This window comes from Ylistrum balloti, unplaced genomic scaffold (genome assembly GCF_031769215.1).
Source record: "Ylistrum balloti isolate Yb309-2 unplaced genomic scaffold, AGI_CSIRO_Ybal_v1 Utg370208, whole genome shotgun sequence".
Classification (NCBI taxonomy): domain Eukaryota; kingdom Metazoa; phylum Mollusca; class Bivalvia; order Pectinida; family Pectinidae; genus Ylistrum; species Ylistrum balloti.
The window spans coordinates 969,382-995,111 of record NW_026782179.1 but is presented as its reverse complement, the minus strand read 5'-3'; the positions used below and the strand labels follow the sequence as shown (position 1 = coordinate 995,111).

At 35.9% G+C, this 25,730-nt stretch overlaps 2 protein-coding genes across 4 annotated transcripts in view; one reads left to right on the top strand and one right to left on the bottom strand.

The window, feature by feature from the left end:
* The window catches only part of LOC132551593 (nuclear factor NF-kappa-B p105 subunit-like), a 68,532-nt gene extending 46,033 nt beyond the window's left edge, over positions 1–22,499 (top strand). For 2 of the 3 annotated variants that reach the window (XM_060215748.1, XM_060215750.1), the window contains exons 2-21: positions 4,684–4,838; positions 5,496–5,635; positions 5,783–5,931; positions 6,214–6,347; positions 7,412–7,570; positions 8,151–8,255; positions 9,472–9,566; positions 9,699–9,837; positions 10,143–10,274; positions 10,772–10,825; positions 11,981–12,742; positions 13,280–13,421; positions 13,949–14,066; positions 14,301–14,523; positions 14,839–15,008; positions 15,430–15,681; positions 16,957–17,122; positions 17,601–17,776; positions 18,336–18,435; positions 19,938–22,499. In XM_060215748.1, coding sequence (XP_060071731.1) covers positions 4,684–4,838; positions 5,496–5,635; positions 5,783–5,931; positions 6,214–6,347; positions 7,412–7,570; positions 8,151–8,255; positions 9,472–9,566; positions 9,699–9,837; positions 10,143–10,274; positions 10,772–10,825; positions 11,981–12,742; positions 13,280–13,421; positions 13,949–14,066; positions 14,301–14,523; positions 14,839–15,008; positions 15,430–15,681; positions 16,957–17,122; positions 17,601–17,776; positions 18,336–18,435; positions 19,938–20,029 — 3,463 coding nt within the window. In that variant the 3' untranslated portion in view covers positions 20,030–22,499. Of the gene's footprint in view, positions 1–4,683; positions 4,839–5,495; positions 5,636–5,782; positions 5,932–6,213; positions 6,348–7,411; positions 7,571–8,150; positions 8,256–9,471; positions 9,567–9,698; positions 9,838–10,142; positions 10,275–10,771; positions 10,826–11,980; positions 12,743–13,279; positions 13,422–13,948; positions 14,067–14,300; positions 14,524–14,838; positions 15,009–15,429; positions 15,682–16,956; positions 17,123–17,600; positions 17,777–18,335; positions 18,497–19,937 lie in introns of all 3 variants that reach the window. The other variant, XM_060215749.1, reaches the window with a different exon arrangement.
* Positions 22,500–23,328: 829 nt separating this feature from the next.
* On the bottom strand, positions 23,329–24,772 carry LOC132551635 (uncharacterized). Its single transcript, XM_060215811.1, has 2 exons — positions 24,331–24,772; positions 23,329–23,726 (listed from the first exon to the last, which is right to left on the bottom strand). The coding sequence occupies exons 1-2, from the start codon at positions 24,770–24,772 to the stop codon at positions 23,329–23,331; spliced, it is 840 nt and encodes a 279-aa protein (XP_060071794.1).
* Positions 24,773–25,730: the final 958 nt, after the last annotated feature.

The window sequence follows — 25,730 nt, the reverse complement described above, 5'->3', positions numbered from 1 at the left end:
GTGTACACAAAATCACCCTGCTCATTCCCATAAATCTGATGCATAGCAATCAAACAGTCCCACCCATGGCCTGTCCTATCAAGCCTGGGACAAGCTTCTTCCCCCTAATGATTTTGATAGATCTTTTATTCTTAATGGTATCACCAATGGATTTGATATTATTGACCCAAATTCCACTCCCCTTCATTGTGAAGCTCCCAATCATCCCTCTGCATCTATTCACAGCCCCTTTTACAAACTTGCCTCACAGCAAGTCCATACGGAAATAGCTAATGGCAATTACATCCCTATTGCCACTAAACCCCTTATCATTAGTCCGATAGGGGTTATCCCTAAAACATCTGGTGGGGTCAGACTCATTCATGACTGTAGCCGGCCATCAGGACAGGCAGTTAATGACTACTGCACAACAATGGATAAACAAAAATTCCAGTCTATAGATAATGCGGTTGGGCTACTTACCCCAGGTTGTTTTATGGCCAAGGTTGACCTTAAGTCAGCCTATAGATCTGTAGCTATAAGTAAACATAGTCGAATGGTAACAGGACTCCAATGGACTTTAAATGGTGAACCCCACTATTTTTATGATTCTAAGCTGCCTTTTGGAGCAAAGGCAAGTCCTGGAATTTTTCATAGACTTACACAAGCAGTCCGCAGGATTATGTCCTGTGCTGGACACCACAATCTGGTGGTGTATTTGGATGACTTCTTCATCTGTGCAGATTCTCAGGAGGAATGTTCCTCTATGTTAGCATATCTTATAGGCCTGTTGAGAAAGTTGGGATTTCTCATTAACTGGTCTAAGGTACATGGCCCAGCTCAGGTTATGACATTTCTTGGCGTTGAGATTGACTCGGTCAGTATGATGTTACAATTACCTTTGAAGAAGCTGGAAGCTCTTAGATCTGATATTTGCGATTTCCGTAATCGCAAACGTGCTACTAAACGACAGTTACAATCCATTGTGGGACAACTGTCATGGGCCGCTACAGTTATCCGAGGCGGGCGAGTTTTTCTCCGTCGGTTGATTAACTCTATGGCAGCCCTTAAAAAGCCAGGTCACAAAGTCAAGTTAGTTGGCCCAATGTTACAAGACATTGAATGGTGGGTTACAGGCCTATCACTTTTCAATGGCAAGTCATTGTTACTCAATGACATCCCCTTCACTGCGCTGTATACAGATGCATGTCCTATTGGGGGTGGGGGACACTGGGGGGAGGACTGGTTCTACACAGCCTGGTCTCAAGATTTCCCCCAGGCCATGCATTGGCATATTAATGAAAAGGAATTACTTGCAGTAGTTGTTGCATCGTATCGTTGGGCCTCTTGTTGGACCAACATGAAAATATATGTTTTTAGCGATAATGCAACCACAGTAGCCTGTTTAAATAAGGGCACGTCCAAAAACCCAATACTTATGGGGTTATTACGTAATATGTTCTGGTTGTCTGTTTTGTTCAACTTTCACATAGTTGCTAGACACATTAAAGGTGTTAACAATGGCATGGCAGACACTGTGTCTCGGCTTCACGAGTCTGTCCATTTGCAACAGTTTTGCAGTAGATTTGGTAGACCAGTACCAACTCTTTACTTTTTGGATCACATGTCAGCACCTTCCTTTTTCTATGTTTCTGAACAGGTGGCCAAGGTCCTTCACCGAAATCCACCATAATCAAGAATCTTGATACGACTGTAGACGTATTACGGGCAAACCATTTTGCTAAGTCTACTCAGAAGACCTACAGTACATACCTGTCTTCATACAGAAGGTTTTGCATGCTTGTAGAGATACCATTAGTCCCTTTATCACCAGTTAATTTGGGACGCTATATTGCTTATTTGTCTGATCGACTTACCTTTTCATCAGTAAGGCAGTATCTGTCAGTCATCAAGCTTTTACACCAGGAATGGGATTACCCCAGTCCTCTTGACTCCTTTTATGTCAGTACTATATTGAAAGGAGCACGTAGAACAATGGGTGATGGTTGCAATCCTAAACTCCCAATCAACCTTAGCATCTTGGAAAAAATTTTCTCCAGAATTTGTCTAACCTCCTCCAAACATATCACTTTTTGGGCAGCATGCCTAGTAGCCTTTTTCTCTTTTTTTCGTAAGTCCAATTTGTTTATCTCAGATAAAGACAAGTTTGAATCTGGGAAACACCTAAGTAGACATGATATCCATCTCTCCAACCAGGGTACAATTCTGTCTATTACCTGGTCAAAAACCATTCAGTTTAAGGAGAGATGCCTTCTTATCCCCCTCCCATGCATACCAAAGTCACCCTTCTGCCCTACACAGGCTTTGACCTTGGCCTTTGCCTTGACACGGCAGGCTGACCCACAGGGCCCAGCCTTTGTTTACCAGTCAAGGGGTACATTCATCCCCCTTACATACGAATCTTTCCTCTCACAGCTTCATATTATCCTCCAGGAATGTGGCCTTGACCCAGCTAGATACTCAGGCCATAGCTTTCGCAGGGGTGGGGCATCTTTTGCTTTAGAATGTGGCTTACCTGCTGACCTCATCCAAACTCAGGGAGATTGGCGTAGTGACGCCTATAAACGCTACTTGGACCCATCCTTGTCGCTACGTCTCAAAGTTGCCTATACTTTAGGAAAGGCAGTATCACACTACAATGGTATTGGAGAGAGATAGGCTGCATCCTTGTTTGTGATTACAGTAGCTATCAGTGGAATATTGTATTTGTGTTAAGTTTCTCAGTCATAACTTTCAGGACCTGGACATTAGTGTTTTGGACTGCCTGCCTTGACTCAATTTTTTTTTTTTTTTTTTTTTTTTTTATGAATGTGAGGTTACCTTCAGCTGGACATTGAAATCTTATTGGATCGATCTTCATTTGTGTGTTGTTGTGATCTGCTGATATGTCTGCTAATTACCGCCTGTAGAATAGAAACCGGTAATATTCCACCACACCATGGACATACATTTTTTTTTTTTTTTTTTTTTTTTTTTAAGAATGTTTAATTTTTCCTACTCTACTAACAGGTTTGGGCTATTAGTTTGGAAGACCAGTATTTCATTATTTGTGGACTGTGTTGTCCACAGATATATAATTTTGTAATGTTACATAATATTACATAATAATAAAATATTGGTTACTTTTGGCCCAAACCTGTGTTTGTGTTTTTATATACCCCTATCTACCAGTACATCTGATTAATGTAGGTATTAAGTAATTAATACAATATTAATGAGGTGGGATGGAGTGTCATTCTTGTCAGATGGCCCCAACTTTTATCAAGTCGGTTATCCAGGGGTCAGGGCTAACATTTGGCATGTCAAGTTTGGGGCAATGGGACCATTGAGAAACATTGTGCCTATAAGGGGGATTTGTATGGTCAGCCATTAACCTCCTCACCTTGACAGGTTTAGCCAATGACAACCAAGGAGGTTTGTAGGTTACACTGCTGCACTGACCTGCCCAGCCACAGTCTCCAGAGCACTGTGGAGTGACCAGGTCCCACCTCCAGCACTGACAGGGCTTTAGAACCCTGAATGATAAACACCCATCCCACCCATCCCTTTAGATTAGATCTTTTATGTTGTAGTTATTAGTTGTATTTGTCTCTTAGCAGAAGACCAGTATTTCATTATTTGTGGACTGTGTTGTCCACAGATATATAATTTTGTAATGTTACATAATATTACATAATAATAAAATATTGGTTACTTTTGGCCCAAACCTGTGTTTGTGTTTTTATATACCCCTATCTACCAGTACATCTGATTAATACCCTAAGTTTTCCCAATTCTAAGGAAAACAACGTTATTTTTTCCCAATTCAAAGGGCCCCAGTCCCAAAATGGGGTGTGAGAGCCCTGTGTACATATTCTTTTACACGTGAATATGTCTTATAAAGTAGGTTGACTATCTTCCGTTTCAACCGTAGGTTTAATTGTTAATAGGATTATAATTTGGCTTTGTTATGTATACAACTACCTTTTATCTCTGCATGAGAGAGAATTTACTTATTATAATTGCTGTTTAATGATTGTCTGGTAGAAATGAACAGTGTTCTTTTCTGTTAAAGTATTCATTATGAAATCTGAATTGAGTTTGGTTGTTAGGGTTTCTTATATAGGTCTAGAGAGAAATGTGTCAGTTTAATATGTAGGGTAATGGTGATGATGGTTACTCGTCTCCATGACTCTTCCCGTTGCCGGGCATTGTCCAATCACCTGGAGTTGATTCTCTGGTGACACTGTAGGGCAGGAGATAGGGAAGCTGTCGATGGAGTAAATGTCAAGTAGACCTTTTTCTTTTAACAAATACATGACCAGCTAAATTTGTTGGTGATGTTCTGGTCCTGGAACAGTTGGCCATTTTTACTTACCTTTCATAAGTACAAAATGCGGGCATGATTCTTAAACATGTTTACTCATTAAAATAAACTGCGCTCTTATTAGAAGGATTTTTGTAAATCTTTTGTCAAGGTTTATGGGTCAATGGTCACATTTGACAACTTCTGCAAAATCATCAAACAATTGAAATAATGTTACATGTACTTTTATTTGAAGTGTTTCTGTTTAAAGCTACACTTTGGAGTGCTTCTCCAATGTACTACCAATTACATACATATACTACTAGATACATTGTACTTATATACATGTAAATTCACTCAACATTTACAGAGGTAGTCATTGTGTATTGTATTTGTAGTGAGAGCAGAAAGACCACGATGAGTGACCAGGATGGAGATACTTCAGATTCGGTCGAGTATGAATTTGCCATTGACAACGATCCAAACACTGTATACCAAGTGAAAAAGAGCAAAATCACGAATGGTGAAATCACACAGATGGTGCTTGATGATGGTAATTGAGCCCCATAATGCATTTTTGTTCATTGCAATTATGTAAATAGGTCTAGCAGAAAATGTTTGAAAGAGCCTTGAGGGAACAGGTCAATTCAAGCAACAGTGAACATCTACCTGTACTTTGTATATATTGTAGGCATGACCCTGCTGCTGGTACTTACATAAATAGTCCTCAGTGTTATACATATTAGCAGTGACGTCATTTAACATGAAAATACAGTTTCTCTTAATAATGCAGTATAAATTGAAACAAAGTGGCTGGAGGCACTCAAGTACTGGTAAAATGTCTTCCAATGATTATTCTACATTTTATAATAAAGTCTGATCAATCTATTGTCTTCTATGAAGGTGGGAGAGTTTTGATTGATTTTTCTTTTTTATGATTAATGTAATTGTTTTTTGTATTTTGATATTATTGCACAATACCTGGTAATCGATTAATATTAATCACAATTAATTCAATACAAATTATTCTATGGAATGGAACTGTGTGACTGTGATGCCATAGATTATAGTGATTGTCAAACAAATCAAGTAAAATTTGTCATAAGTATTTTAAACTCTAATGCTATTTTCCATCAATCCCTTTGACAAGTTGTAAAATTGATTACATATGCTTTGCAGTCAGTCATGCTGGCACATTGTTGTTTCACAGATTCTGACCCTCACATTGAGATAGTAGAGCAACCTCAGCCTCGTGGATTCCGATTCCGTTATGAATGTGAGGGTCCATCTCATGGAGGTCTGCAGGGAGAGAAAAGTGAAAAGTATCGTAAAACTTACCCTGCTATCAAGGTTAGTGTTTTTAGAGAGGCCTAGTCGATGTTGTGCTACATATAGATAGCTTAGAGTAGTTTATAGAATCATTTTTATATCCCAAATGATACAAATTTCAGTTGCCTGTTATTAATCTAATTGTTCTTGTATTAAAAACTGTTACAGATCAAGAACTACAACGGACCTGCCCGTGTGGTGGTAACCTTGGTAACAGACGAGGTCATACCTCGCCCACATGCACATAAATTGGTGGGAAGAAACTGTAATGAAGGAACTTGTATTGTAGAATTAAAGGGAGGACAAAACTCTCTAACGTAAGTTAATTCATTTCAGTTGATTAAAGTTTTGTGTTCTATCTTAAGGTTTAAACTTTTCAAAAGCATGTACATATGTATGTACGTTCTGTATCATATTCATTACAAAAAGTTCTTCAGGAAAGTACAGTCGCAACATTGTTGGACATGTTTTACAGAAACTGCTGCTAAAGAATATAGACACAGCATCTATTTAAAATATATACAAAATACAAAGTGAGTTGTTTTGATATTTGCAATGATACTCAAAATTACAATGACTTTTAATTTCTTGTGATAAAGGTTTCCAAACCTATGTGTCCAACATGTAACCAGACGGAAGGCATCAGAGGTGATCGAACAGAGAATTCTAGAATCCATTAAACTTGACAAACTTGTGAAACTGGGCGACCTCAACGCCCAAGCAGAACTTACAAGTAAGTATCATGTGTTTGTATATATATATTTAGCAAATTTCTAGCTCCAATGAGATTTGTCAAAAGAAAGTCATTTCATCAAGCCTATGGTTAGCTTAACTGTGCTGAAATTTGTGATGACAGGTTTTGTGTATAATGCCTTTAGAACAAGAATCATATTGTATTTGTATAGTTGAGTAATAACATCAGTTTATCTTCTGGTCGTAATGTCATTTATCTGACTTTATCTGACATTTAAAAGTAATTGAAAGCAACCTTATTTATTGAACAATAAGAAAAGAATGTATAAGACACTAAACTACAGATAGGCCTGTAGTGTATACTTGAAATGTTATACGCTACAACTGTTTATATCCAGTGTCACAGATTCACCGATATACCCTCTCATTGATGCAGCATTTATATTCCAAAGGTTACTGTTATCTATCAAGGATTTATCCCTTGGATTCATAAATTCAAGGACACCATTCACATAATATAGATACCCCTTGATGAATTGTTTTTACAAACGCTACTACAATGATATCCAATAAAGACCTCAGCATGTCATTGTCTTTTATACATGTTTAGGATAACTTTACTTGATGAACAAAAAATTAAACTTCTGAGTATGTTCTTGTTGTATTTAACAGAATTATCACAATGTTTTGGTGATCTTACCAAAATTGAAAGCTTTTATCAGACATAATTTAAGGTCAGACAGGTATCGGGAGATCAGAGATTCATGGGAAATTTTTTAATATTTAAACAGGGTCTTATAATAATGATCTTATGTTTATCATGGTAGCATCTAGTAAAGTTTAAGCCATCTATATCAATGTTAAATGTTTGCATATGAAATAAAATCAGAAATACAAGAGTAGTTGGAAACCCATGTCCATGAATCGACCATATCTCTTGTAAAGAAACATACTGTGACATCTGTGAAACCAGTAACTTTATACTGGGATGAGGAAAAAGTATCCCTTAATAAAAACAGACATTGATGTTTTATGGGTAACTAGGAGTATATTACCAGCGGTACCTGTCAATGAAATTAAATCAATGATTGTCTTTCAATCTAGTGGAGGATTTGAAGCAGGCTAAGACTCAGGCAGAGAAGTTAGCCAAGGAGATGCAGCTGAATGTGGTAAAGCTGTGTTTCCAGGCCTACCTTCGTGATGAGACTGGAATGTTTAGTCGTCTCCTTCCTTCTATTCTTTCCAATCCGATATATGATAGCAGTAAGTATTGCAGTGTTGCATTAAAAGGCTTTTTTTAAGTTAAGGCATAATTCATCTTGAGATAATTCGAAAACAAAGAACTGTAATGCACTTGATTAAAGGTCTAGTTTCCAGTTAGACATTCTGATCCATTTCATCCCTACTGCTGTTGTGGTCAAACCTTTTTTAACATCTCCAGTCTTCAGGGTTCATAACCGAGAATCCTACTTGGATGAGAGAGGACTTAGCTCTGCAGTATAAGCTTTAGGGATGTTGTCACTAAGTTGTGCTAAAAGGCAATGCAGAATGAGCTTTAGGGATGTTTCACTAAGTTGTGCTAAAAGGCAATGCAGAATGAGCTATGCAGAACAAGCTTTAGGGATGTTTCACTAAGTTGTGCTAAAAGACAAAATACCATTATTAAGTTTACTACATGTAGATATTTTCCATGGACTAGTAACTACTATTGATCTATTGTTAAATAACCTGTAAGTACTTGTGTTGTTTCCTGTCTGTCAATACAAAGGAAATAGAAAGTAGAAAAACAAAAATACAACAAATTAGTGTAACAACTTTCCTAGTTTTTGTTCTTGTTTTGCAGAGTCGCCAGGAGCCAATGCCCTCAAAATCTGCCGTATGGATAAATATGGTGGATGTTGTACTGGTAATGAGGAAGTGTTCCTGTTGTGTGAGAAAGTACAGAAAGGTAAGGCAATACTCCCGTCATTCTGAAATACACATAAAGGTTGTACACTATGTACATGTAGTGTATGTTCAGGGTTCTGTGTCCTTTGCCATGGCTAAGGTCATAGGTTGTTGATACTAAAGTCCTTATCTTGTTAACTCGACAAGCTTATTGAAAAGTCATATGTCTGTATTCACATTTTGCGTGATGACCTCCCATTAACTCCGTATTAATCTGGATTTTATTCACATGGGTATAGATGAAGACTGGACTGCAGGATATTAACATGATATCATTTTGGCATTACATTAAGAAAAATTATTTCAAATTAGAAAAAAAAACCATGATAATGTTTTAAATAATATCCGCAATGTAAGTATTACAATTGAACGCCTGTCAGATTGTGCTTATTGTCACTATGAATGCAATCTGGGTGCCAGTAAATAATCATGATGTCCTAATGGAGGTCATTCTATTTATTTGACACCCAAATGGCATTCACATTGACAATAAATGCAATCTGATGGATGTGCAATGGTTAAGTGTTGCGTTATGAGTTAAAGCTGAAGTCGAAAGTAAAAAGTTTTGTGCATGAAAGCTCACACTGGTGACTTCAGTTTTGAAAGTCTTAAACAAGATCACTTTAAAGGATTGTAACATTTCAAATAAGTGAGTTTGTATCTTACATACTACATCTATACCCATGTAAGTTCCTCAAAATCATTAGCTTCTGTATTACATACTGCTTCTACACTCACGTCAGATCCTCTTAATAGTGAGCTTGTATTACATACTACTTCTACACTCACGTCAGATCCTCTCAATAGTGAACTTGTATTACATACTACTTCTACACTCACGTCAGATCCTCTCAATAGTGAACTTGTATTACATACTACTTCTACACTCACGTCAGATCCTCTCAATAGTGAACTTGTATTACATACTACTTCTACACTCACGTCAGATCCTCTTAATCATGAGCCTGTATATTATATACTACTTTAACACTCCTCTAAAGACAAGTGTACTTTGTTGTTTTTCTATTGTCCTTGCCCTCCCAGTATTTACCTTAATATATATATACTTATATATATAACCTATGTATATAACCCCTCAATGAGTTGTGCATGCATCCAATAATTGTTATTAGTTATTGTGACAATTTGCTTCAATGGAACTTTGCATTAGGTAGATGTCCAAGTTTTAATGGCATTCTATTTCATTTATCTGACAGATGACATCTCTGTGAGATTTGTTGAGCAAGACGAAGATGGTAATGTGACATGGGAAGCATACGGGTCATTTGGGCCTTTTGATGTCCACAGACAGGTCAGTTTATAAAAATTAGCATCAAAACTTCTTGATCTTTGTTCAAGTAAGACCATATGTTTGTGAAATGAAATAACAAGCTATTTAGGGAAAAAACACTCATTTCACTGATTTTTTTTTCTTACCATACAGTATGCCATAGTGTTTAAAACGCCACCTTACAAAGATCCAGCCATTGACAGAGCTGTCAATGTGCTCATTATGTTACAACGCAAGTCAGATTCAGAGAGCAGTGATCCAAAATCTTTCACCTACTACCCTCAGAACATCGGTAAGTTTTCCACTGACTGCTCTCAAGACATGGTAAATATTTCACTGACTGCCTTCAAGACATGGTAAATGTTTCATTGATTGCCCTCAAGACATGGTAAATATTTCACTGACTGCCCTTGGAACTTGGTTAATATTTCATTGATTGCCCTCAGAACATAATTAATGTTTCACTTACTACCTGATAAACATTAGTATTTTTGTATCTCTGTGAATAATGTCTTTCCTTCCAAAAGGTTTGCCCATTGTCCCATTTTCTTCATTGTCTATATTTCCTTCTGTTACCAATTATTTGTAAATTTGTAGATATGGATGACATTCGTAAGAAAAGGAAGAAAACACTGCCCATATATCCTGGGAGTGGCAACTTTGGCTCCGGTGGTGGTGGCAGTAAACAACCAGGAGGTGGTGGCAACTTCTTTGGCACAGTCAATGGAAGTGAGAAAAACATTTAGATTCCTATCATAATGATATAAATTTGTACATTCTTTGCTGAAAAACTAGCAACTTCTATGACACAGTCATCAGAAGTGAGAAATAATATCAAGTTTCCTATCACAATAAATTTGCACAGTCACTGTTGAAAAATTATTATTTTGCCACAAAAATTTAAAGCTAACATGTTACTTTGAAGTTGTTTTTTTTTTTAATTTTAAACTTAAGAGTGAACGAAAAAAAGGCACTGGTAAAACTAAATCTGAGGTTTTCTATAAACAGTATCATTTACCATATGAATTTAGATGTCATTATTTTCAGGCAAGAAAGAGAGAGATTAGGGGACCATTGACTTTGAATAATGGAGAACTGACAGGTGTTTGATGTAAATATAAACAAGTGACTATTGGTGTTGTTTGCAGGTCCTTAACAGGAAGTCTGTCTTTATTATGACATTCAGAATCTTTAGCATTGTTAATGCTGTGCTGTCTTTTTTTTAGACTCCATGTCAGAAAGTCAAGGAAACATGCCAACAACGGTCAACCAGGATGATGGTAGGACCCTATTTTTGTATCATCTACACCTCAATACTCATAGTCTATCTTACATTTTCAGTTTGACCTCACAAGGTATTCAAGTTATCCCCTAAATATCGCACTGATAATATGTAAAGCTTAAAACAGATTTGAAACCAAGGCAGTACATTTATTTATAATGGTAGTCAAGTTAGCTGTATTGACAGCAATGATATAGACTAAACACAAGTTTGTTGTGAAATGCATTTTGTAAGGAAGTTGACACATGGTTTATAACAGGAGAAACTTTTCATTTTACTTAAACACAACATTTGTCATATCACCACAATAAGTTTTTCCACTATAGGCCCCCTCCTGACTGTTAATTGCTTGTCAACTTTGTTTTATTTGAGTGTAGAGAGTTTACTCAATGCAATGGCAATTGTTACATTATTTACTTTGTTTGAAATCATTCAATCTTGCATACTGACTTCATTTCTTATTCGTTTTTCTGTCTCTAATGTATCATTTGGCATCACTTCACTTTGTAACTTATGAAATCAGTGTCATCAACTGATGATAATCATTTTTACTCACATATCTACTTCACTTTGAAGCTTACGAAATTAGCGTCATCAAATGATGATGATCACCTTTGCTTATATATCCACAGTATATATATATATCTATAAAAGAAATTATTATAAAATCAAAACAAAAAAACATAAAATGGTTGTTTTATCATGATGTTGTTTTAAACTATTAACATGAACATTAATTAAAAGTACCTGTGAAGTATGGGAGAGTAATAGCATTGTGAGATGGGGATCTAAAACAATGGGGGAAGGTTGTTAAGTTGGCCGACATGAAGATTTCCAAATGATTGCTACTTTATAATCTTTGTTGAGATCCCTATAAATCACACATAAGGCAGTGAATAATTAATATTCCCTTATGCTGCTGATCATCAACATATTGTTGTCTCACAGCTTTGTATTGTTGACCTTTTTCATTGTTGTAGATAATCATTTCTCAGACCTAGGATAAGGATGTTCTTACAAATGAATCAGTAAAATGGTGGATAATCAGTCTTCGAGCATGTCTCCATACATTCATTATTTTAGCATGCAAATGTCAGAGATAAATACATAATGATTAATATTGTTCTATTCATGTGATTGTTGACTATTGTAGATGCTCCTGCGCCATCTCATAGAAATATTACCAAAGCAGTGCGGCGCCATGCTGTGAAACAACACAACACACATCAAGACCTAGAGACTGATACTCCACCAGCTGTAAAACTACCATGTCAGTCCCTGAATCAGACTGTCGACCCTTTCTTCACCAATCAGCAACTGTCCCAGCCTACTATACCACAGAGCATGCCCATCGGTATACCCCAAACCACAGCCTATAGCACCCCTGTTAATACAAACTTAACCCCATCTCAGACACTGTATATGCCTAACATTGCTACTGTTCCACAAACCTCAGCCCAAAATACATATACGGCTACCTCACACAATAACCAAATGGGGTTGTCTCGAAATCATCATATATCGATGCCTCCTTACCTGCAACAGATTCCAGAACTACAGACCATGTACGACAATACCCAGTACCAGGGCCAGATCCTTCTGGCCCCAACCAATATGTATATGAACCCAAATCTAATGACAAGAGGCACTGAGAAAGAGATTTCGCCGATTTCAAGCATTCCATTAACTGTCAATGAAGACAGAGATATACTAGAAAAATATTCCGATCAGATTCCACTGACCGTGAGTGGGGAATTTGGGACATGTCCACCACAGATTCCACTGACCGTTAGTGGACATGATATGGTTGACGGTCCAGTCAAGATGGAGAGCAAAGTAGTACATCAACCCATACAACATGTGCGCAAAATCCACAGTGATCCTGGTTCCCATGCTGTTAAAAATGATGTGTCTGGTAGGTTTGAGTTCCTGTCTTCACCTACACTTTTTTCATTTGCCAAATTGAAATTAAACCTATAATGGTACAAAGGAAAATTTGGTCTATCTGAGTAGTACATGAAAAATTTGAGGTAATACCCTGGATTTAAATTCTCATATATCACTATATTGCGGATGAATTCTCTTACATTTTTATATGTATTCACTATTTAGTTATAATCGCTTGAATGAGTGTCTTGTATTTGAAAATGCTCTTTCAACATGTGTTTTGTATACAGTTAACAATTAAGCCTTCTTAACCATGTGTCTTGTGAGGAGTAATCATCCAGTTACTCTGTCTGGTATTCAGTAGTATTATTTTCTGATTTTTGTTGTCTGTTTATTGATGTACCTGTTTTAATACTGGTATTCGATTCTAATTTTCCATTTACAGATTTTAAAAGTACAGAAGGAATATAACTTCTTGCTATCAGAGAATTCCGAGTCATAAAATGTAATGCAATAGATATCTTACTTAACATGGCTGTGAAATCTAATTGTTTGTGATTTACAGTCCAGACTGAGTCGGACCATGCCTTGAAGATGGCAGAAAGGACAGCCAAAGCTATACAACTATATGCAGCCACAGGAGATATTCGCCAGCTTCTTACAGTACAGCGATATCTCACCTGTATTGCTGATGAGGACGGTGATATGTAAGTTTGATTAGATACAGTTTACCAGTTAAACTAAAACAAACAATTGCAGTATTTGTCACAATTTTCCTGTACCCCAACCAAAAAGGGAATTATTGATAATTGTATTTTATCAGAGATTTACTTTCATGGTTGTGGAACTACAATCATTATATTTAAAATATATACAGTAACAATGGCTCTGCTGTCTGGGTGATATTCTTTCTAGGAAAATGTTTGTCACAAAACAACGAAAGTTATTGTGGCTCGAGAAAATTATTATTCTCATATTTAATTTTGTATGTTTTACATTTATTTAAGAATGAATCAGAAAATTATTCTTTGAAATTAAAATCAAGTTCTTTTGAAGGTTCTATATTCTGTGATATGATTCTCCTTTTCAAAATTGACATACCTGTGGAACAGCTATAAATGATTATTACAGTAACAGTATGACTTTACCAGCTATCAAATTAATTTAGATTGGTTGGAAATGTGTCCTGGATAGTGAATATATATAATGATTCTTTCACAAAATAATGTTTCAGACCTCTTCACACCTGCATCATTAATCATCAGCTGGAGGTAGTCCACAACCTGCTGGATGTCATGGCAACTTTACCTAATGCCCAGTCAAAGATAAATGTCCATAACAGGAGGTTACAGGTACTATTCACTTCTGTTTTGTAGCTTCGTTTCTTTTCTATAGAATTCTTAAAAACGATGATAATTCTTTTTTTAAAAACCTTAAAAAGCTTCTTGATTATAGAAGTCATAGGTCAAATTTACAGGAGGAGTCAGAATTTCGACAGACAAAATGAAATTATAAGTGTTGATTGATCTGAATAAGATTAACGCTAATCAGTATTTTTGATGTTGCTGTTTAAAAATATTTTACAGACACCATTACACCTAGCTGTGATAACTGGCCAGGAAGGTGTGGTTGATGCTCTACTTAAGACGGGGGCAGAGCCTACTGTACTGGATCGACATGGTAACACAGCAGCCCACTTAGCCTCTCTTTACAAAAAGGACAAATGTCTTGCAGCAATGCTTAAATACATCCGACCTCGGGTCAGCAGGCAGCGACCTTTCCCGGAACTGGACATCAAGAATATTGATGGTACGCATTTGATAATAGGCAACTCAGTTTCTGAATCAAATTATGAGTTCAATTTATGAACTGATTTAATTCATACCCAAACAAATAAAAAAAAACAATAAGGTGAGCTTCAGTGAGTGAACAAAAAGTTCTTCAGAACCCTCCAGATCTGTTGTTCTCAGTAGGTGAATTTTTATTTGTGAAGGTTCAGCTTACTTTCATGTAAAATTGCTTACATTGCAAAAAGAAATTATAGTGTTATTAGATATTTCTTGTGTGACATTCCTTCATTTTATTGATGTGACCTAATTAATTCCCCCTGTGTTAACTTTTCAGGTTTGACCCCTATACACATTTCGGCCCAGAAGGAGGACTTGACATCCATAAAGCTGTTGGTTAAGGGTAAAGCCGATGTGAACATGGCTGATGGTAAAAGTGGTCGGACAGCTCTCCACTATGCAGCAGGCAACGATGACCTTTCTACGGCTGGCTGGCTACTACTGGAGGTACATACTTGTGAAGATGTAATAGGCAGTTTAAGATTCTTAGTACAGCACTGGTTATTTGCAGCTTGCTTGAAAAGGGACACTGATATTTTAGACAGTGAGTCAAAAAGAAATTTGCGGCTTGCTTGAAAAGGGACACTGATATTTTCGAAAGTGAGTCAAAAAGAAATGTTCTATTGCTGTTGATATACAACACAAGGAAGAATGTAAGTGATAGTTTGCCATTTATGGAAAATTTTTAATATGATAAGCATGGAGGCAATAACTAGTGTTGTCTTCCGTGACTGTACTTGAGTACAATACAATCTTATTGCTTGAGTTATCTCCCTTCCATATACAATCTGATTTTTGACCGTAAGTGGCATAATGTCCTTTGATATTTGTTGTTTGCATTCATTATTGTGTAACTTTATGTTGACAGGCTAAAGCTGCAGTCAATGCTACATGTTTTGATGGTAACACAGCACTGCATGTGGCTTGTGGGCGACAAAACATCGGAATGGTTGCCCTCCTGATGGCAGCAGGGGCTGACCCAAAGGTTGAGAACATGGACTACGAAGATGAGGGTTCAGAGAATGAAAATGAGGATGAGAAGGACAAAGATGAGATGATAATGAAAGAGAAAAGTCAACGGGGTCGTACAGCGGAGGACTTTGCAATGGACAATGATAAGGTAGCTCCTAATATTAATCATCATCAACTATTGATATACAGTTCACATAATCATAAGTTCATTTCTTAGGTCGGCTGAGCTGAAGGCTCATGGTGACCTATTGCCATCATGATTTATCTGTCGGCGTGCGCTGTGTGTCGTGCGTCGTTAACTTTTCACATATTCGACTTCTTCTCAAGAACCACTGTATGGATTTTGACCAAACTTGGCACAAAGCATCCACATGGGAAGCTGCTTCAAGTTTGCGAAGAAAAAGGATGTGGCCCCAATATGGGCCCCAGGAAGGGGAAAAAGGGGGTAAAATTAGGTAAATCTTTAAAAATCTTCTTCTCATGAACCAACAGATTGAATTCATATTTGATATTTAGAGTCCTTTTGGCAAGGTCTACACAGTTTGCGAATGAAAAAAAAAATCGGGTCAAAAACGGCCCCACTAGGGGGCGCTCAAAAGGGTAAAAATTCAACTTTGACTGATTTCAACCAAATTTGGTAGAAAGCATCCCTTAGTGAAGGACATATGAAAGTATGTTGAAAAAAGTGATAATGTCCCCTTTGGGGTCCATAAGGGGTGTAAAAGGGTCCATATGTAAAAACCTTCATTAAATGACTACCGTAAATTTGCGGATATAGTGCGCAGGTACTTTTTTGGGGTCAGATTTAAAAAAAAAAAAAGATTAATTGATTACTGATTACTGTGATGAAACAGTTGTGGTTTGATCCATTGATAATTAGGAAACCACAATCATCGTGACCCTAACATATTTAATTACCTTATGTAAACAAATTCTCAAGAACCAGTGGATGGATTTTGACCAAACATGGCACAAAGCATCCCCATGGGAAGCTGCTTCAAGTTTACGAAGAAAAAGGACGTGGCCCCAGGAAGGGGCAAAAGGGAAAACTTGATACGAATGTTCTACACAAGGTCCTGGCAAGTGTTTTAACTTTTTGGGGCGATTCAAAATCCAAGATGGCCAGTCTGGCCTCTGTTTGGCTAAAACATTATGGACTTCCTCTCAAGAACCATTGGATGGGTTATGTTCAAACTTGGTACAGATGTTTTACACATGGTCCTGCACAAGTGTTGTTACATTTTTGCAATATTTTAAAATCCACAGATTATTGACATATGTTCCTCAGGTGACCATTAAGGCCACTTGGGCCTCTTGTTTATGTGAAAAATACCATTTTTCATTTCTTCAAAGGAGATTTTCTGTATTATAAGGTGTAACTTCTAATTGTAGATACTTAGTGTTTAATTTATGTTTGTTTCAGATTCTTAAGGTGTTGTATGGACACCCATACACCAGTATGAGTGAGATACATGAGGAAGCAGACAATAGGGAATATGAGCAGACAGCTGAAATGTTCACCTCCCTGTCCCTTGTGAAGGGTGAACGGGAGGAGACTGGGCTCAGTAGTATAGGTCCCATAACAGAGGGTGAGTCCTCGGGATGTGTGATGGTAAGAGAGGGGGTTTATCATTATCACTAATGGTGTGTCCTCTGGAGTCTGTGTGTGTGATATTAAGAGAGTGGTTTAAAATTATGTGACACAGAAGATCATTTGAAATGCAAATATGTCATACAACCAGCTAGGCTATAGACTTTCCAAAGCTTGCACCAAATACACCAACTGTCTTATTAAAACTTCAACTCTTGTACTAAAATATTGTTTCACCATGCACATAAAGAAAACCATAATTATTATCAATAACTGGGTGAATTCATGGTTATTAGTGGGAAGTATGAGGTTAATATTCCATCTTTGCGCTAATCCTTGCCAAAACTATATGATATTATCCATGGATCTAAGTTCAATACATTCATTGGTTGTCTGTATTACTCATGTTAAACTGTCACACTTACCATCTCTGGTGGCCTTCATTAAATTAATATTTTACTTTCATCCTTGATCAGGTGGTGATATGGCCAGCGTCTTGTACCCCCAGAGGGTGAAGCTCTCACAACTTCTGGACCCTGCAAGGGATGGACAGGACTGGCGTGCCCTGGCAGATAGACTTGGATTCAGGAAACTCATTTCAGGCAGCCAGAAAGGCCATAGCCCAACCCGCATCCTTTTCAATTACTATGAGGTGAGATTATACATTTAGCACTATTTGATCTGTTGTTGGAATTAGATTTTCATATTCAGCTGCTCTAGATTATCGATAGAAATAGATATAATCATAAACGTAATTTGCAAAAAGCATGAACTCTTAGTCAATCAGTCCATCACATCCTTATTATTGTTCTAGTGTTTATCTTTGTGGACAGATTTTTATGAAACCAAAAGATCTAGATAACTCTTGCATACTTATTTCTCACTTCAGTAAAACACATGAGATTTCCTAATGTTTTGCACATATCTTCAGTAAGTTTGAATGTGGGTATGATCGAACAAAGTTCTCTAACTTTAGTAGAGTAATAACAGTAACCATATTCAAAGGTTAAGATGAAATGATAATTGTATATTTTTACTTTTTCACAGACCTATAGAATAAGTCAGTTCTGAAAAAGATCTTTTCCATCTAGTCTTTCTTATTTTTTAATTTGAAATGTGAAATCTTGGCCCTTTCGTTCATTTTTCAAACCAAAATTTTTCCTGTGTCTCCCATGGGTGACTTTATTACAAATGGTGGTTGCCTTGTTTAGGAATGTGGTGGAACAGTGAAGCGACTGAAGGATGCTCTGATGGCTATACACAGAACAGACGCTGTCAAACTTTTATCTCACCCTGATTCTGTAGTAACAGGTATGTGTGGACAGGACAGATGCTGTCAAACTTTTAGCTCACCCTGATTCTGTAGTAACAGGTATGTGTAAACAGGACATATGCTGTCAAACATTTTCTTACCCTGATTCTGTAGTAATAGGTGTGTGTAAACAGGACAGATGCTGTCAAACATTTTCCTTACCCTGATTCTGTAGTAATAGGTGTGTGTAAACAGGGCAGACACTGTCAAACTTTTATCTTACCCTGATTCTGTAGTAACAGGTCTGTGTAAACAGGACAGACACTGTCAAACCTTTATCTTACCCTGATTCTGTAGTAACAGGTGAGGTACCCTTACTCAAATGCTGGTCTCATGTATGTATACAAATACCTATTAGAAATTGAATAGACATTTGATATAAACCCCCAATTATGTCTTGAAGTCTCTTAATACTTGCACTATATCCAACATGTCCAGTTGGTCACTGAAATTCTTTAATTCTCTCTAAACATAGCCCCAGTGATGTAAAGCTCATAGATTTCAAAGCAAGACTTTTTCAGCAATGATAGAAGTACTTTGTATTAACATCATTGATACACACAGTAAACATACATTTGCTGTGAAATGTAATTTTCTGAAGAATATTTCACACTGTTTATAACAACTTTAAACTTTATTTAGTATATGTATTTAAAATATCATTGTTTGAAATCTTTCCATCGGTCAAACTGACTTCATATTCTAATCCTCAAATTATCCGTGTGCTAGTTGACAACTATTGACTTTGTAGCTAATGCATTGACTGTATTTGTTAATCACTATATTGTTTATGTTTACTAGTACTTCAGCAAACATTCAGTCAGTTCTGCCTTGTCTTTGGTAAGAATGGAAATGGAAATGACGCTCCTTTGTAATCTTCAAAAGGAGCGTATCGGACTGTGATTAGTCATTTTTTTCTCAGGGAACCAATAAAATAACTTCACTTGTGCATTCAACTTTGCCATGACATGGTCAAGGGGTGCATAGAGCGAAAGTGATCATGATCCTTGGAGTATCAAGGATGCTTTAAACCCTGCACAATGACTATTTGAAGCATTGCAGTGTAGGGATAAGGTGACAGTCTCATGTTTATATTAGGGTATAAAGACATAAAATACCATATTCGACCCAGTAAACGCCCATGTCCCTATAAGCGCCCCCTCCCCCCTTCAGATACCTAAAAGTCTAGATTCACTTACCTTTTAGTCACGATCAAGAATTGTTTTAAGTTGGTTTATAAGGAGATGTACTTCACAAAAACGTAAAAAAAAATAATATCTAAGATGGTCTAAGAAGCGCCCACCTTAATTGCAATTTTTAAGTGCCCTGGGCGCTTATTGGATCGAATATGGTAAATGATTTTTTTATAGAAATGTCAAATTTGTGACTACATCAAGTTCTTTTTACAGGATGTATTCAGTGTTCATTTGTGTTGATTTGCATATACTAAGCAATATAGCTGTAGGTATACCGTATTTTGTTATTTCATTTGTTTATTTAGATGCCCACAAGGAGAAAAACATATCACATGAGGGCAGCCTCATCGACTCTGGACTGGAATCACAAAGCCTTGCTGTACATACTTCAACATAACTCATAGAAATATGTTTTACCCATCATACTATTTAGGATGTGATCATTGAGGAGTGCTAGTTGCCCATTGTACTATTAAGGAGGTGATTGTTGAAGAATGCTGCTGTGTTAATCACAGCTTCCTCTTACTGTATACAGTAGTGCTAGCAATGACTATGTATACTTGGAAGTGATCAGAAACACGAAATTGGCATGGATGTTTACAAGGTCATGTTTTTTGTTGGATTCAGCACATACAGTCAAGTGTGTATATATATTGTTCATTGTCTCACAAGGGTATGCAGAACGTTATGATCTTTTGTGAAGGTGTACAAGAGATTCAATTTCATTCTGTTAGATGGAAGTTATCACTTCTGTAAATGCTCCTCCATGTTTTAGTACCAACACATATCTGTACATTATAGTTGAACTGTTGCATGTGAAAATATTTTCATTTTTTTGCTTCTCCTTACCGATTAAATTACTCTTGGGTTAATGATTAAAAAGTGTATGTGCATCATGAAATAATGCTCTCACATATAGATTTAATGCTTTTATTAAAATATATCAATACTTGGGAATATCCGACTTTTTATCTGTTTAAATATCTTTAAATACTGTATTTTTTTTTTTTTATTGTTATTTTTTTTATTATTATTTTTTTTTTCTGACGAGTCATAGGTTTCTAAAATAGATAAGATATATTCCAATTCCATGGTAATTTGTATACATTGTATATGTGTATCTCTCATCAATTCCAGATTGGTATGATAACAAATATTAAGGTCATTTCAGTCATTTCCATTTTGGAAAAACTTAATTATTCTTTTAACTAGTTCAAATAAATGAAGCAAAACAAACCTAACATAGCTTTATTTTAATTGTAGTCTATTTTGAGGACACATTTTCGTATTGTTATCATGCTGTATAGGTGTGAATAGTCACACAGTATTGATCTTATTGTGATCTTATTTTGTACGTTACAAGCTCGATTTACATGAATCATCCATTCAAACATAGACATTTAAAAAAGAAAACATACAGAAAATTTAAAAGAATCTTTAATGACTTGAATATAAACCAATAAACGATAAAATAGCCCAGAAAGAATGGAGCAGTTAATGTATCTATCATTGTAAGTAAGCACATTTATACAGCAGTTCTGGGATTTGTCAGGATGTAGTAAATGGCATGATGTTGTTCTACAACTAACTGTAGGTATAAGAAATATAAGTATTTTGATGATTTTCCTAATGTCTGTATATTATGTAGGGCACCAGATATTTACACATGAAATAATATCTTGCAATGCAGAACACGATATCACGATAATTATTGTAATATACAGCTTACTTAATGATTTGTTTGGTCATAGCTACTGCATCTGCAGTGATTTAGTAAAACCAAGAATTTCCACATAGAGAGTTTGCAGTGTGAATTTGAAAGTTGAAAGTGACTACCGTATCATATGTAAATTTACAGGTTTGAAATTTATATATATTTAGACATAGTTTGGGTGAAAAGATATCGTGAAATAACCTGTAAATGGTATTACCCTGCATTTGATTTTATTTTTAAGAAAAAAATGTATCGCACATCACCTGATTAGATCAAAAGACTATTTTTGAGAAAGTTACATAAGACAGATTGGAAGATACCTGCCCAACAGCAAGATTATAATGTCAGAAAATGAAGAAGGACTGTAACCCCTGACCACAAGCAAGGTACTGGATTAGGGAAACTACCAATGCATTACCAACATGGAAATATTATTCTTTAAATCAAGAATTTTCAATGTATGTAAGCTAGAAATTATGCCTAATACATTGTTATGAATTTGATTGTTCTGGAAAGAAAAGTATTGGATGTAAATTTATTCAATACTGCAAGTTATGACTTCTGTCCCATACAGAAAAGCGTGAGAGTATTGTCTACACTGGCTCGAGTCCTACTCTTCTCTTCCTGTATTAGTGCTTTCAATTACTTTAAATGGGGAAAAATTTATGTCTGCCTGATTGTTGGATAGCAATATCAAACAAGGGTGGTGATTCTGCCTTTTAGGTATTTTAGTCAGATCGGTTTATTGGCTTTAACAATGAACCATAATCCATTATTTCAATGAATAGTGATATTAAGTCATGTATTGCAACCTATTATCAATACTATTGGAATTTTTTTTGTCCGTTGAATTGCCCAAATGTTGAGATATTCAGTGAAATCATGTATGTTTTCTTTACAGTTCAAGAAAGGTTTACATGTTAGTAACTTTTGTCCTTTGGAAACTTACTGAAATACATTGTTACTTTTATTTCATTCAGATGTACAGAATGGTACTATAAAAAAAATGACTGTTAATATGTATATACTTGTATTTTTAAACACAAATAATTGTTATGGTTTGAAAACTTTTATCATCTACATACTGAAAAGAAATGATGTATGTGTGAAATAAATACCAGTGATGGTAATAAAATTACATAAGATTTTCGAAGTGATGATTCTGTATTTTTTTTGTGTGTATGCGTTTCATAAAGTCTCGCGCCCTAATTATCATAATCAGTACAAAGTACATTGACTTTATTTGAAGTAGAGGCATATCAAGTTCTTGACTTTGAAACACTCATATGATAGAGAAAAATCATTATTCAGAAATAATTGTATCATTTTTATATCATTGGCCTCCCTTTTTGGAAAACGAATCAAAGGGAAAAGGAGAAAAAAATACTGTAACTAAGGTTATGTAAGTATACATTGACGAAATATGGCAATGCATTTTACTATGATACTTCAGCTATTAAGCTGGAAATGTTGTAATCACAATCCAAGTGTTTGTACAGTCATCCATGGTTTTGAACTCGCCTGTTTTGATTACTTAGTATAGATAAGATCAAAGTTCAGGATATTTGTATACTACATCATAAAACTTTTTGTAAACAGCCCTCAGAGTACTGTACTTAACTTCACTTTATATCTCTTGTCACACACCTGATGAAAGGTAATCTTAGCATGTTAACTTACTTGAAAACTTGTGAAATTAGTTCTTGTAATTGTTCATATTGATAGAGAAAAAATGTGTAAATTTTCTCATGGACTTAACAATCATTTACCTTTTCGTGTTATTTACACGGTATCAGAGCGAAGGTTGATAAAAAAAACCGTAATCACAAAGGTCCTAAAACAAAAATTACAGTTTTGTAGTTGCACCCAGGTATTATCCATTGGTTAAGTGGACTTCTGGATTTTCTCACATCTCATGTCAAATCAAAGAATTTCATTTAGTTAAGGTGGCATCTGATCACTTATATATTTATCCATATTAATTACTTTGCTTGAAACATGTAATGGTCATATAGTAGACTGCCTAATGCAAATTCAGAATGAAGTATTGTACCAGGTTGATATCCACCTGCTGCACAGCAATACGCTATAGGTAGAAAGTGTTCAAGGGTTTTATGTGCATTAGAAAACGATTTCTCTTCAGAATAGGCCAGAAATTTATCTTTCCGTTCGACAGGGGTATATGTTGGGTTGGAAACCAGGTCATGAAGCCAATTCTTAAACGGTTCGGCCCAGGGAAGATCACTCTGACACATTCCTGCATGCGTGGCAAATCCACTACCTATCACAAGTATATTTTCCTTAGTTAGGTCCGACAAAGCCTCACCAACCTTCAAGTGCTCACCCATGTCCATACTATTCAGTAGTGATACTTCTACGACTGAAAAAAAAGATAGGAAAATAGATATATTTTTTACAATAATATTTAAATATAATCTTGAATTAGGTTTCATTTCATATATTTCATGAAACGATTGTTTTGTCCTTTTTGTAAGACTTTGCAAGCAAAAATTAAAACTTCCAGACGACTTTCATGAAATCCTTTATGAAATGAAAACAAATTAAAGATACGTTTATCACATAATTCAGAAATGTTTCAATTCGACAAGTTTTAAAGTAAAAGAGTGATGGACAAAATTAAACAAAACAGCCATTTTGTTATGCCATATTTAATTCATGACGTAACGTCATTGTCCATGTAAGTCCATCATAATCGCTTTCTGAGTAGCACAGCCAATGAAAAAAGTGAACATGTACAAATTCACTGGATAACAGACGGGTTTATGTGAAAAACATTCTTTCATTTATTTCCCAAATGATAGTTACTTTGTAATCGGTCATTACAAAGTGTCTGTTGGTGCAAAGAACGGAATAAAGCATTGATTCATATACTGAGATATCAAATCGTTGCAATCTTTTGCAATCTTTTTTGCAATTCACAAATGTTTGATACCTTTATGTAAGAAATAAAATGTATGTCTCACCAGGAACATCAGCTTCTGGGAACACCAGTTTCAAAGGGACAAATACGCCGTGATCAAGTCCTCGCTTGTTATCCTCGTTACATGGAATTCCTCTCGCCTCAAGAAGTTCTTTCACTCTCCTTGCCACATCCGGTTCGCCAACTACAGGCCATCGTATGTCGTAGGTCTCAGGAGGCCATTTGAAATCTCCATAGTCATAATCTAGAGAATAATTTCTGGATGTTGTCACTGAGCATACATTTTCTTCCCAATGGGCGCTGAGAACCACAAGAGCTTTTGGAGTGGTGATTTTATGATCCGCTACAAACGTCTGCAAGACCTTTGTCGCTGTAGAATCTTTATCCAAACCTTTAATTCTTGGCTCAATCGTGGCGTCCATGTAAAATGAAGGCCCCGCGCCATGGGAAAGGAATATTGTGGGTTGACATTCGTTTACAGACATATCTGCTTGATTGATGAACAAATGAAGAAAAGATCAAATTAGTGAATTCAAAATATATAACTTTGCTAACATTGATAAATCAAAGTGGAATTAAAAAAACCAATAAAGGTATCAAGGAAACACTAATGAAGACGTATTCATCTCAATGGAGACAAAAATTGTTTCTCTAGAGAACTTGTATATGCGCTTTGCTACCTACGATAGCACACAAGGTTTCAAATGAAAATGTCACTCCCACATTAAACGGGAAATCACGCAGGCGACTAACTTGTGAAACTCATTGAACTTATTAACATCATTAAGTTACATTATCGTCTACTGATTTGTTTTCATGTCTGAAATTTCCAAGCTTATTTACTCCCCTAACATAAGTCTTCTTGATAACAAGTTGAACGCCATCCACGCCTTTCATTTGTTGGAAATGATTTGACGTACTGTATAGATATGTGTCAGTGATATTTTAATACAAGAAACCCTGATGGGACTAGGCCGACATCTATTTATACAATATACAACGATTGCATATGGAAATATCTAGGCTTTACTAATACACCACAACATGAGGACAGCATATGACAAACTTCCCGGGGTACAAGTTAGATTTATTTCTACTTGACGCAAAAATACATTTTAGTTATAAGGAACGATTGTATAAGATAAATTATTCAGTATTCACGAGATATGAGTTTGCGCACAAATTTATGAGCCTCGAAGATAAGCATAATGAACATGGAGATTTATTTAAAGGAATATAAAAAATACTCTAATACTGATAGAATTTCAAGATAAAGTTATATGTGCAAGTTGTCTGTTTCCAGTTACATTAGAAGTTGACATAATAGACTAAATTTGAATATATATAAGGCTCTGTATTTTGAAATAGCAATAACATCGACATAGAATAAGTAATACTCTTTTTTGGACGTTCACTTACCTTTAAGAACTAAACAACAACATA